At 40.5% G+C, this 13,701-nt stretch overlaps 1 protein-coding gene across 2 annotated transcripts in view; it reads left to right on the top strand.

Moving 5' to 3' along the window:
• LOC108038014 (alpha-protein kinase 1) overlaps positions 1-13,701 on the top strand; it is a 75,753-nt gene that overhangs the window by 20,034 nt on the left and 42,018 nt on the right. For both annotated transcript variants that reach the window (XM_017114709.2, XM_044461787.1), the window contains exon 2: positions 1,351-2,147. In XM_017114709.2, the coding sequence (XP_016970198.2) occupies positions 1,389-2,147 (759 nt within the window). In that variant the 5' untranslated portion in view covers positions 1,351-1,388. The remainder of the gene's footprint in view (positions 1-1,350; positions 2,148-13,701) is intronic.

The following is a 13,701-nucleotide window of genomic DNA, read 5'->3' as shown; positions in this document are numbered from 1 at the left end:
TTTTTGGTCAGTTGTCCCTCTTCGGGTATAAATTATAATGCAGAGTAGGTGTAAAATTTTCGATTACGACTGTGCAGCCCACCCAACTCCTCCAATCCCAATCCACCGGACTTGCATCGCTCCTGTGCAGGAACCACCCGTATGCTTCGGCCTTTGTGTCCATCATGCCGGATTACACAATGAAAAAAGCAGCGCACTTTTGAATTAAAATATATCAAATATATACTTAATTCCAGTTGAATTTTAATGCCCGTTGATTTGGGTAAGAAATGGTTATCAAAATTTTAAAATCATATTAAATGTTGCTTACTTACAATTATAATTATAATAGCTTAAATATGATTAAATTTATGTATTTCATTTGACCTCAGCATGGAGTTTTTCTTTCTGTGCAGTGTTCTCCTCACAATTCCGGCGGTAAAAGTCGTTCGTTGTCCGGTGCAGAACGTCGTGGCTTGGCAAGGACATGGCCTCAGAATCGGACACCGACTCGAACGCCGGCTACGTTTTGCATTTGCGAAATTATGTGGCGTGTGTGGGTTCTTCCTTCCGCCCCTTTGGATCCCCCCTGCGATCCCCAGCCCTCTTATTGTTGTTTGTGCCTTGTTGCCGTGGTCAACCGACGGGCAACAGGGATAATTAATGAAATTAATGCGCCTGGGTATGGGTTTTAAGTGCACAAAATATTTTCGATAAATGTAAATTCTAAATTATTATGCCCCCAGCGGCCAGGAGTAGTAGAAGGTGTTCCAGGTGAGGGGTTTGCAGCCAGACGACATTTGATATTTGGGCGGTAAAAAGGAATAATGTTGTGCTGATATCTGATAATTGCAAGCTTTGCATTCTGTGTATCTCTCTCTTATTCTTAATGGGGTTGTGAAATTTTGAAATTATCTACAAAGTTTTTGTTGTGTTATGTTGCACATAAACGATTTTGTACATGTTTTAATAAAAATCAGGGAATTCAAGTTTACTGCATTAAAAATAGGGTGCATCAAAATAAAACATTCAGCATACCTGTACAAATTGTATCAATTTTTCTTCATATGCTTAGGAAAATTAAAAAAATTTCAAAAAGTACAATAGTAAGATTTCAAAAAAAATAATTATTGTTATAAAACGTATTATTAATATGTATTTACACCTTCGCAAACATTATCTATTTTTATCTTTTCGAATTAAAAGATGACTTATAAAAGCTTAAGAAAAGAATGCGAATGTTGTTAAAGTTAAAACCTTTGCATTTTCATCTTTTATATATTTATATTATTCCTCAAGTGCCTCCCATTATGGGCTTAATATTTAATGCATCATGACGTACTCAAGCCGCTTTTGTACTGTCCATTGCAGGAGTGGCCCAGGATGCGAGCGGGTCAGTGACACGTGACATGGCCGAGGGCTGCGAGGACTCTGCCGGTGCCGCTGAATCCACGACGTCACAGTCACAGTACACAACGCTAGACAAGATGCTCGGCACGGTGCTGCCATGTGAGGCGGCCATTGGGGCGACACCCGGCGGCAGCAGCAGCAGCAACAGCAGCAGCAACATCGGCGGCAACACCGGCAACACCAGCAGCAACAACGGCAGCAATATTGTGAAGCGGGAGTTCTGCGATGGTAGCCTGATGCCCGGTGCCGGGGCCAGTGTTAATAACAATAATGCCAACACCACCAACAACAACAACAATAACAACAACAACAGTAGTAGCAACAACAATAACAACAATACCAAAATGCAGGCATTGATATGCAACAAAGGGGGCAGCACCAACAACAGCAGCAGCTCCTCGTCCTCATCGTCGTCCTGCTCCTCATCCTCGTCATCCTCCAGCTCGGCCACCAGCACCCTGACCAGCTGCACCACCGCCGCCGTGGTGCCCTCCAACTGCTCCACCAATGCCAACAAATCGCCGGTTTCGCCCTACTCCCAGAGCCTCGGAATGGCCATCGGGATCGGGGCGGGAGCGGGCAGCAGTCCGCTCCGGGAGGCCAGTCCGCTCCCGAGCAGCCGCTCGCCCCTGAACGCCATCGCCACCGCCGCCATTGCCGCCAAGTCTCCGTGCAGCGGAGCGGCGCCCGCTTCGCCGCCGTCGGCCTCCTCCAACAGCTCGTCCCATGTCCTGGCGCTCAACATCAAAACCGAGTCGGTGAGTCGAACAGAATCGCTGAATTCATGCATTACCCCTTTCAAACTGAGCAACTGCCGCCTTAGCGGTCCAAATAATGGCAAAACATCAGTGTCAAAAAAAAAAATTAATAGTTTTCAAAGACAAGCGAATATTAAAGATTTTTTTAAAAACATATTTATATTAATTAGTTACTCACTCAGTGCCCTTATATTTAATCCCGCTTAATCATACTTACAAAGTCACCTTATCAATGAATTAGTCATTACTAAAACATGATATTTCGATAGGGTTTATATTTTTGAAGATTACTTTTAACTTTTCAAAAACTAACAAAAATAGTAATAACTATTCCCAATCAATAAAAAGTTTATTAGCTTACGCAGTTAGGCCTTCGATTTTGCTCAATGCAGGGATATCTAATTCGAGTTATATAATTCTATAGACTACTTACTCAATTAAATATTTAAATTAAGCTCCAGATATAAATAACCTCATGAATTAAGAGCATTTTAATTTTGTATAAGAAATATATAAATTTATTAAATATTCAAGATAGCCTCACACATAAAGAAGTCTTTCTGCAGAGATACATTATTGTGAACGCAAAATTAAGAAATAAAATAAAAATAAAAAATTAAATTGAAGATACCCCAGAGATTAGTTTGCGTGATACGCTTAGCAGCAAGAAGCTCATGCTCTTGTCTGTGGTTTCATCCATAAATATATCCGAGCTGCGATTCCACTCCCCTCGTGACTCACGTGCCGCCCTCACATCGCCAAATTGATTTCTTGCGCGCATTTAATTAGCATGCAAAGCCCGGGCGACGGATCATTAATTAGTCGCCGCTTTGGACCCGCCTAATCAGCTCGATCGGCCGGCGGCCGCAGAATGTTGCAACCTGGCCAATCAAGGGCAAATCCGCGGCACAGAACTCGAGAACTTGCCCCAGGCCGTCTCCCCGTCGAAGTCGTGCTCTAGAATCGGCAAATAACAAAACAAGAATAACAAGAACAAAACACAAAAACTTTGACTTCAAGCGCGGTCAAAATATTTTTGTCCCAATTTTAATGACCATAAAAAACCGATCACAGAAGGGAAAAAACTTTTGTGCAATTGTCAGCAATAAATAAAAATTTCGCATGTCCTCGTTGGTTCGCAGCTTGGTTTGGTTCGCGGTCTTGGGTTTTTATGTTGCTTGTTGCCTTGTGGCACATAGTTTAGTGGCGAATCAGCTAACTATAACCAGAGCCAGAGCAGCGAAGCGATCTGCTGATCAATGCGAGTTCTATTTCCAAGTTTATTTTGCCTAATTCTTTCTGCCATGGGACTTTGGGCGATTGTTGTCGTTTCTCGTAAAAATGCCTAAATTATGAGTTTGAAAAATAAAGGGATCAGCTTTAAGATTTCTCGAAGCTCGAGAAGTGTGTCAAACGCAGTGAAAATAAACACTGATTCGGCGGGAAACGTACAGCAGACTATACAGCTAATAATCGTATAATAAACCTCGAAGATTTTATAGTAGATTAGCGCGTCTCATATAGTCCTTGCTACTTACATTTAATAGTATATATGGCTTACATAAGTTGTTCAAATATGCATTAATCGAAGTCCCCTTTAGGCTTACACCCTCAATTAAAAAAAACACAATAAACACGCCTTGGCATATCAATTTACCATATCCCATATGGTGTTTGTAATTTAACCATTAAAATTCCCAATTAAATTCGAACGTTTACCGATTGTTGACCCAATTCTAATGGCAAATCAATTCGCTGCATGGTCTCAAGTATCTCTTCGACCGCATTTTGTGGCATTTGGGCCGCTTTGTCTCTGTCGGAGTCTCGGTATCCGTCGACTGCGATCCACTCTAATGACACAATCAGCTCACACGATACAACACGCACACTCAGAGCCACCGAGATACTACTTACTTACCTCCTCCGCCGCCTGGCACTAACAAAATGCTGTAAAAAGCAATTAATAAAAAAATAAAGCAATCAAAATATAGAAATAGCACAAAAAATGGAAAAGTGCATAAAATTTATGTGCATGCAGTCAAATGAGTAATCGACTGCGACGGAGAGACAAGCGGCAACAAAGCCGCAACATTTATTGAAAATTAAGCAAAAAATAAAGAAAAAAGCTCACAAGCTCAAAGGCAGCAAATAATAAGCGCGAAATAATCAGCACACACACTCGCACGGCGATTGAGGAAAATAGTGTGTACATGAGAAATAAATTGTCTATTGGCAGCGCCAAACAAGAAAATCCAGGTGCAATAAAAATCGAATTAGAGGCCAGAGGAAAAAATAAAGTTATAAGTACAATCTATTGAAAATTAATGTGCTTAAAGGAAATCAATGAAACTAGTTGACACACTTTCTTGCCTGTTTCGAAGGCAAAACAAAAGAAGAATAAAAGAAAAACTTGTTATATTTTATTATAATTTGCTAGATAAAGCAAGCCGTTTCATTTAATAAAATTGAACTATAAATCTTTACAATTACTAACTACCATTAAATACATAACCAGCTAAAACGTATTTAAGGGAGAAAAAACAATATTTGTATTATTGATTTATTTTTGGTAATTTCAAGAAGGATAAATTATTCACAAATTTATTATTCTAAGAAAACTTTCTAACATATTTATGACAGGGTTTTACAAGATCAATATCTCTGTTCAATATCAAAGTATGCAGGAACTCACACTTATTATACCCTTGGAGAGGGTATTATAATTTTGGTCAAAAGTGTGCAACGCAGTGAAGGAGACATCTCCGACCCTATAAAGTATATATATTCTTGATCAGGATCACCTCCTGAGTTGATATAGCCATGTCCGTCTGTCCGTCTGTCCGTCTGTCCGTCTGTCCGTCTGTCCGTCTGTCTGTCCGTCTGTCTGTCCGTCTGTCTGTCCGTCTGTCTGTTTCTAAGAAAACTAGTCTCTCAGTTTTAAAGATATCGAATTGAAACTTTGCACACTGCTTACATTTCCTTTGCACGCAGTAAATAAGTCGGAACGGCCGGGATCGGCCAGACTATATCCTACAAGCTGCCATATAACTGAACGATCGGAAATTCCATACTTTTGGTGTTTGTAAAGTTAGGAAGTTGGGATTTTCTATGGGTTTTGTATTTGGCTAATCAATCCGACATGCCGAATTTCATAAGGATCGGCCGACTATATCCTATAGCTTCCATATAACTGATTGATCGGCAATGCCATAACTTTGGTGTTTGTAAAGTTAGAATGTTGGGATTTTCTATGGGTTTTATATTTGGCTAATCAATCCGACATGCCGAATTTCATAAGGATCGGCCGACTATATCCTATAGCTGCCATATAACTGATTGAATAGGAAATGCCATAACTTGTTGTGTTTGTAAAGTTAGAAGTCGGCATTTGCTATGGGTGATATATTTGGCCAGCCAATCCGACCTAATAAAATTTACATAAGGATCGGCCGATTATAATGCTATAGCTGACATATAACTGAACGATTGGAAATGTCATAACTTTGGTGTTTTTAAAGTTAGGGAGTTGGGATTTTTAATGAAGTATTAAAAATGCATCATATGAATAATTTTGGAGAATATAATTTTACAGAGTATTCTGCAAGATCAATATCTCTGTTCAATATCAAAGTATGCAGGAACTCACACTTATTTTTATCCTCGCTTCGATGGAAAATCAAAGAAAATACCCGAAAAATACTCTAAATGAAACGGACTTGTCTGAAGATATATTACAGCTAATTACGAGGCCTGATCTGAGCGGACCCATTGGGTACGCAGCTGTACCAAGTTTTCCTTTTAGTTTTTTGGGGCCAAGGCGGCAGCTCTTGAAAGCCGGCCAGCCAACCCGCTGGGTGACTCATGGGCGTCTAATGAGCTGCCGTCCGCCGTCCGTTGTCCGCCGGCCAAGCCTTTGGCCTTTGGTCGCCAGCTGGTGAAAGTCGAGCACGGATGTGGCTCTAATGCGAGCTCTACTAATTATAAGCTGATCACAAATTGCACTCCTTCTGGCCGAGAGTAGCACGTTGCGCATGCGCAATGAACCGCGCGTTCTACGAGCATGTTACGTGCGTGCCAAGCGGATTTGATTTGCCTGCTCGCTCCCGTGGGTGTTTTCCTCCTCCTCTGGCTGCAGTGTCATCGTGATGATGATGATGATGACGACGAGGAGGTTGCCGGCCAACCGGTTTCTGCATTTTGCTTAAATGTTGCAAATACTCGAGCGGGATTATCCGGGGCTGGGGAGGCGAAACCTGGCCTGGTTCTTGCTCCAATGTTCTTGGCCCTGGTTATCGTACGCCCAGCTGTGTTGCATGTAAATCGTTTGTAATTAGTTGAAAGTCTTGACGCGTAAATGCAACACTGCGAAGGAAGGCAGGGAGCAAAATATTAAAGAGGAGCAGGCAATAATTGCTTATTAAATGAATGTTCTGTGCAAAAATGTTTATGACTAACCACGTGAGCGCTAAATTGACTGCAAATGAGCCAAAGATGATGGGCCATTGTCGGCACCAAAAATGGGTAGGGACGAGGGTAATTTAAACGGTGGATGCATTGATAAATGGCCGTGTCTTTAAGCGGTTAAGTTTTAGATTCGTGGCATAAAAAACTTTTCACACATTATACCCCTCGTTGGAGGTGCCCCATAAAGTAAAGGTCTCCCTGCTGCCGCCCTGCACTCCCGAATTCTTTTGCCAAGAAAAGACAAGACAAGACCCAAATTCCTTTGCAGACATTTTTTGTTCGTCCGTCTTTCGTTGATATTAATTCAAAATTAATTGCAAATAAATTACCAAGCAATTTGTGTGTCGAGCTGGTTGTTTGCGGCTTTCGTCTGCGCCAGCTGCATGCAACATTGAAATTGTCAGAGAGTTTAAGTATAAATTAATTATATTGCCTGTAAGTTCAACTTATGCACGTCCACGTAATGCCAATAATCATCAAGCGACTTCGGGCCAATGTAATAAGTATCTGGCAAGTTGATTTTGACGTTGTCTGGCTTTAACTGCCCCCGGCTCCTTGCCTTAATTTCATTTCATTTACGCAAAAACCGAGAGAAAAAATAACAAACTGCAAATGGCAAATTGCCTTCGTTTTAATTATGGTGGTATTAAAAAATTATTAACAATGTGGCTGTCGTTGTGCCAACAACAACATGAACGGTTTACTGTTGTTGTTTAGCTTACAATATCATAAATAATAAGGTAATTTCTATTGCGTGATAATCGACTTGATTGGTAAAATGTGTATTAATAAAGATAGAAGTCATATGTTTATTAAATTGTATTCTGGTTCTAAAGTGCCAAGTCAAAATCGATTTAGTTTGATTAGCATTATTAAATTGATGTATTAAGAATTTATTATCAAACAATTTAAATTTTGAATTGATTAAAGATAAAATTTATATGGTAATTAAATTGTATTCTGGTTCTAAAGTACCAAGTCAAAATCGATTTAGTTTGATTAGAATCATTAAATTGATGTATTAAGAATTTATTACCAAACAATTAAAATTTTTAATTGATTAAATATACCATCAAATAGTAAATGTGATCTTGTACACCATTTTTGAGAGCTTTGAATATGCAATCCTCCTTTTCGCAATAAATCTTCGGCTGAATCATTTAACTTGGTATCTAGGAAATTGGTAACATATGAATCACAACCAACCTCCTCCTTTGACTTCCATTTTCCGCTCTCTTGACCTTTCCTTAGTCATAAGCCAGATGGCTCCGGAAAATGTTCCAAATCGCGACTGACCCCACATCTGCACTTGGCCATCGATTGCCGGATCCAACTGGCTGGAAAAAGGGATCGGGTGCCAGGCAGGGTTAATAATTAGCGAAACGCGATTTGGGCCAACTGGCCTCCATGGGAGAAAATATAAAAGCCATGCCCACTGGCCATGTGAGCGGAGAGCTTGAGATCGGGCTGGAACTGAGGCTGGAGTTTGGCATTAAAATAAATTTAATATAGCCGCCGCGGCTGGAGCCGGTTGGCCCAAAGCTGAGCCTGAACTTGGCTGTGAGTCTCTCATAATTTGCGGGGGGACTGGGACTGGGACGAAGCTGCAGCCATAGTTGCCGGATCGAGCCCGAACTCGAAACTGAGACACTCCACAACTTGGCTTCAATTAAACCTGTGTGTGTGTGTGTGCAATAGTTAAAGCCAAAAATAGCATTTAAACTCATTAATTTAACGCGTGATTATGACCATGTTTGTAAGAGTACAACTCCGACTCGGACTCGGAGTTCGTGGCTTCGACTTGCCTGCTGGAAGTCGAGTTCGGAGTATGAAAAACGTTGCCAAAAGGCATAATATTTGTTGCTCGTATTGTTGTTACCGCTTGCTGTTATTGTTGCTGTTGGTTTTGGCATTTATTTTGCGCTTCTCTTGCGGCTAAAATGCTCAAAACGTTGGTCATAGGCCCCCGAGAGAGGAGCTCGGCTAGGTTTTTGGCTCTCGGATTGGTCGGATCGCTTCGCATTGCATTGTTGATGTTTTATGCATCAGCGGGACAATTCAGGCTGCACTGACCGAAAATTTAATATGCTTTAGCAGCTAATATAAGTTATTTTATAAACCGTTTTAATGCAACTTATTTAAAGCTTACGATTTTAAAGTTCGTATTTACTGCGCTTGCTGCTATATTTAATTTAGAGAACATTTTCTAGAGAGCATAAAGCTGCAAACTTGAATTTATTTAATAATTATTTATTAATTAAATTAAACTGAAGGTTTTTCTTACATAGATGTAAATTAATGGAATTTTTTTATTAAATTAGTTATCTTTATTTATTTAAAATCATCTTGGTTTGAATATTCAAAAACCTGTTTTTTAGGAATTATAGACTGAAAATATTCATTTCTTCTTTTTAAAAATTTGATATTTCTATAATCCCACAATCTTTTTCTTTGTGCATTTGTTTTAATGCGTCACAAATTAAATGCACATTCGCTCTGGCTTAAGGAAAAACCCACAAGACAAGCAGAAAACCGAAAACATAAAAAAGATGCCACAATTGCGATAATTTTTCTATTTGTTAGCATTGCGTTTTGGCCCCAAAAGAAATTGGCCATGAGCTGAGCAGACATACCTTTATGGTTTCACCGAGCGGGAGAGCATTAAATTTTTTATGTGCTCATTGTGGGGCCAAGTCCACGTCCAAGTCCAAGTCGGAGACCAGGTCCAAGCCCAGACCCAGTCGGAGTCGAACTCTTGCCGGGTTGTTTATTTAGCCCAGCCATGCAAAGGAGGACGGGAGTGGAAGGAGGAGCCAGTCTCCTCCACTTGATAATTGCAATGAAATTGCATTCTACTTCCATTTAGCCAAAGGCGCTAATTCGTTTATTATGAGGTCGGTCGAAGGAGGAAGGGGGCGGCCGAGATCCACTCCGCAGATGGCATAGAAAATTTCCAAGAAAAATGCATAATTTTCCACTCTATGCATTGGGTGTGGCATAGATAATAAAAATAGAAATAACAATGGCAGGAACAAGTTTTGTGGCCGATTTTGTTTGCTTAATGAGTGCGACTGTGGGTGAATACCAACCTGGAGGAAAATGGGAAACTTGGGGACTCTTTCCCCCAGATGGCCAAACATTCCGTTTTGAAAAACCACTGACTTCACGGAGTAATTAGTCTACTCACTAATTGCAACTAATATGCATGTGCCAAAAGAAAGCGATGGACGGAAAAGGACTTTTGAAAACTTTGTTGGTGTCATCGTTAGTCGTCCTTGTCGTTGTTGCTTTATTATTGGCACTGCCAATTAAGTGAAATTTATGTGCATCAATAAATTATGAGTGCCGCAGCTGACATATGCGACACAGTTGAAACAAAAGAGGGCGTGGCCAACGCCCCACCCCGAACGGCACAAGCCAAAAACATTGACGCGAAACTTTCGGCCAGAAAGGACAACGGAAATGTGGTTCTGCTGGTGAGCGCGCGACACATGTCGCTAAGGTAAAATAGTTATTAGTAAATATATTCAGCACTTTATTTGCATACCCTGCACCCCCGCAGAAGCACACATTCCGGGTGTAATACACATACGCCGGGTTGTCCGCCAAACAAGCTCGTCTGAGGGTAACTAATGAAACAATTGACGTTCCGGGAGGGCACCGAAAGCCGCTTGATACCCGAACCGAACAGTAGTTGACTGCAATAATTATTCAAGCACCAAGAACAACAGGCAGCAGCCACATCACGACAGGTGCAGGAGCAACATCGACAGGAGCTAAATCCACAGGAGCAACATCGACAGGAGCAACAGCAGTTGCCTGGATGGATGGCTATTATGCGCCCAACTTAACCTGTTTTAGTAATTAATTTGGGTATTGTATGTTTTAATTAGTTTAGAAGGCAAACGGCAAACAGGAGACTGATGACAGTAAATTGAAGGAATATTATGGTGGTTGGGACAAGTTATTGACCTTCTTCGTCAGCTGAAGTGGCTTTAAACTGCAGAATCAAATATGTTTCCTTTTATTATCCAGGAAGCATTGCAGTTTGGTCATTCCTGAACACAAAGTTTAAGTCTTGTGAGAATCGATAGTATTTTACAATGAATTTGTTATAAATACCAACTTTCATTTAATATTTCAAGAGCAATAAATAAGTATTTGGAATGTAATGCGAATATTTGTTGAAGAAGGTGTGTCTTTTATTTAATTTTCGTTTTTGCCATCCAACAAATTAATAATTAATTCTATCATGATATTAAAAAAGAAAATGTATCCGATAGAATTTTAACCGATAGTCAAAGCATAACATGACAATGAGAAATTGACCCCTTATGCAATATTGTATTTATACCGTTGGCTCTAAACACATTTCAAATGCACTCCATGGCAAAGCGAACTCTTCCCTTCAGCCATCGAGTATACACCCCCAACATTACCTGACGTATTCCAGCTAATTACTGGCTCCTGCCGGACTAGTCTCGCCACGACTTCTGCCATCGGGGGCGGCCAAAACATATTTCAAAGTCCGGCTAAATACATTTTTAATTATGATTTTGCGTTAATAATTATGACCTAAGCTAACGGCGGCTACAAAACGAGTTGCAAGTGGATGTCGTGCCGCTGTTGCTGCTGCAGCTCGTAATGGCCTACGATACCCAGCGGAGTCGTCGAATGGCTTAAATTAATAATTACGCGAAAAGGCAAAAGGCGCAGGCCACGAGGCAGCGGCGACTTGCAGGCGTCCTCGCTGTTTGCATGCAAGTGAAAATAATTAATGCACTTAATGTGTAATTATTTCAATTAAACGATACCCTCCTCGCATCGACCCGATCCTGTTTTGCCTAATTGGGTGGGGCTGGGCGGCACTAGGGTCGGCCTAATTGGCATTTCGTTTGCCGATCACTGATAGTCTCCAAATGAGCAGAAGTATCAATCTGCGGATCAGAAACCCGTTCTTGGCGCGACTCAACTTAATTATGCTAATGTCGTTCGAGTGGTTTTGCAGTAAATTTCCATGAATTTATATTGACGGCCAATTGGCTTATGGTCTAATACCGCCAGGCACTTAACCCAGTCACTAATTGTCGCCAAGTGTTAACAAACTGATTACCAGCGTTTCTCAATCATAAGTTGCTGTACACTTTTCATGACTTATGCTCTCCACCTGCAAAATTGGCAGCATAATTTGCCTCATGCCATGTTAATGGCTAATGCTGCGTGTATTTCCCCTTCCTTTGGCTTTCTTAATTCGGTTTAAATTTTTTTTTGTTGCCCGCCTGCAATTATACAGCGATTAGAAAGTTTTCGTCCGCTCGCCGGCTTATTGATGTACGAATGCCTACTAATATTTCTGCATGTGCAAATTCGGACGGAGTTAGCAAGCGGACTAATGGCATATTTATTTATTATGGCCATTTGGGCGAATTACGCTCGCGTGCTCCATCGCTGTCCAACTTCCTCTCCGACTTCCTCGCATTCTCTCGTCGGAGCACCTGGGTCCACCAGGCGCACAGAAGGCACCAGTCGGTCAGTAGCTCCCAGCTCCCAGCTCCCAAATCTCTCAGCTTTCTCCGCCAGAACTGGGACCCCCACGCACACTCGAGCCAAGAAAATTCCGCCTGAGAGCGGTTGACTTTTCGAAATTCCAGAGAAAATACTTCTGGGTGTTGGCGAAAAGAGAAATTGAGAGTAATGCAAGCCAGGAATTTGAAGTGAATGATTTAGAGCAAGAAATGCGAAAAATAGGGTATAGGGTATAAAAGCTTAACAGCATTTTAAAAACAAAATATTAGGAAATACATTTCGTCAATATTATAAGACACTCAATAGTAGTTATGCCGGTTTTAAGTTAAGTTTGAAAACAATTAAATTTTAGAGGCATTTAAACTTTCCAAGTAATAAACAATATTGTGTTTCAACAACACTTTTTTATAATATTTCAAAATGTTTGGCAATAATCTCTTTTATACCCTTGCGGAGGGTTTAACTTCAGTCAAAAGTTTGCACCGCAGTGAAGGAAACATTTTCGACCCAAGAAAGTATTTACATTCTTTTTCAGCATCCGCCTGTCTGCCCTTCTGAAAGTTTCTACGCAAAGTAGACTCTCAGTAAGCTATATGGATAAAACTATACCAAAAGTCGTATTTCTATTAGTCAAAATGTAGGATATAAGTCGGAAAATTATTTTTATTATTATAATAGTCGTATTCTCTATTATTGCTGCAAGGGTATATAAACTTTTGCTTGCTGAAGTTTGCTTCCATTTATTTAATTAATAATAATAACGTTAATTTTTTTTTTTTAGCTATAGAAAATATAAGCTTTTATATAGCTTGTACATACAATGATGTTTGAAAAAGACTAAAAAAGACTTACACTGTTAGGAAAGTTACAGAAACATAAGAAATTAAATACGAAGCATTGCAAGTTTTTAGTGGAGAACAAAACATATTTTCTTTTAATGTTAGAATACACCTTACAATACTCGAAAACAAGGTCCATCCTTGTGTGGAGTGCTCAACAAATATAATATATACATATGTATATATAAAAAAAATTACTATCAAATGCAGAAAGCATAAAACTTATCTCAAATCATAATAATATAATTAGTTGCAGCAGCTCTCGCTCACATACAGCCCTATATCTCAGTGCAAATAATATTTTCCCTACTCCCTTCAGTTGGCCAGAGTACACAATTTGATTATGCCATGTCCAGCAGCTATTTTAGATTTGATTTTTCTGCACGTTTTTCAGTTTTCCCAGCTTGATGTTTTTGTTCGCCGACAAACCCCTTTTTACCCGTTGAGTATTTTTCATATTTTAATTTAAATTAGAGGGCAACACCCACTAAGCCACTCAGTGGATGATGATGACGACGACGATGGCGATGATGGCTGCTGCAGACAGAGGAAAGCTGCTCGTAACTCAGTCAGAAACTCGCTCGGAGCTTAACGCGCTGATGTATGCTAATGAGCCGGCATTGTCGCCGGGTCCGGCTCCTCCTCCTCCTCCTCCTCCTCCTCCCGTCTCCCGATCCTTCTCCGGCCCTAACTCGATTGCCGGGGGAGGAGCTGCAGCCGGAGCG

Source organism: Drosophila rhopaloa, unplaced genomic scaffold, assembly GCF_018152115.1.
Source record: "Drosophila rhopaloa isolate 14029-0021.01 unplaced genomic scaffold, ASM1815211v1 contig_69, whole genome shotgun sequence".
Taxonomy (NCBI): Eukaryota; Metazoa; Arthropoda; class Insecta; order Diptera; family Drosophilidae; genus Drosophila; species Drosophila rhopaloa.
This window is presented reverse-complemented; position numbering and strand designations above follow the sequence as displayed.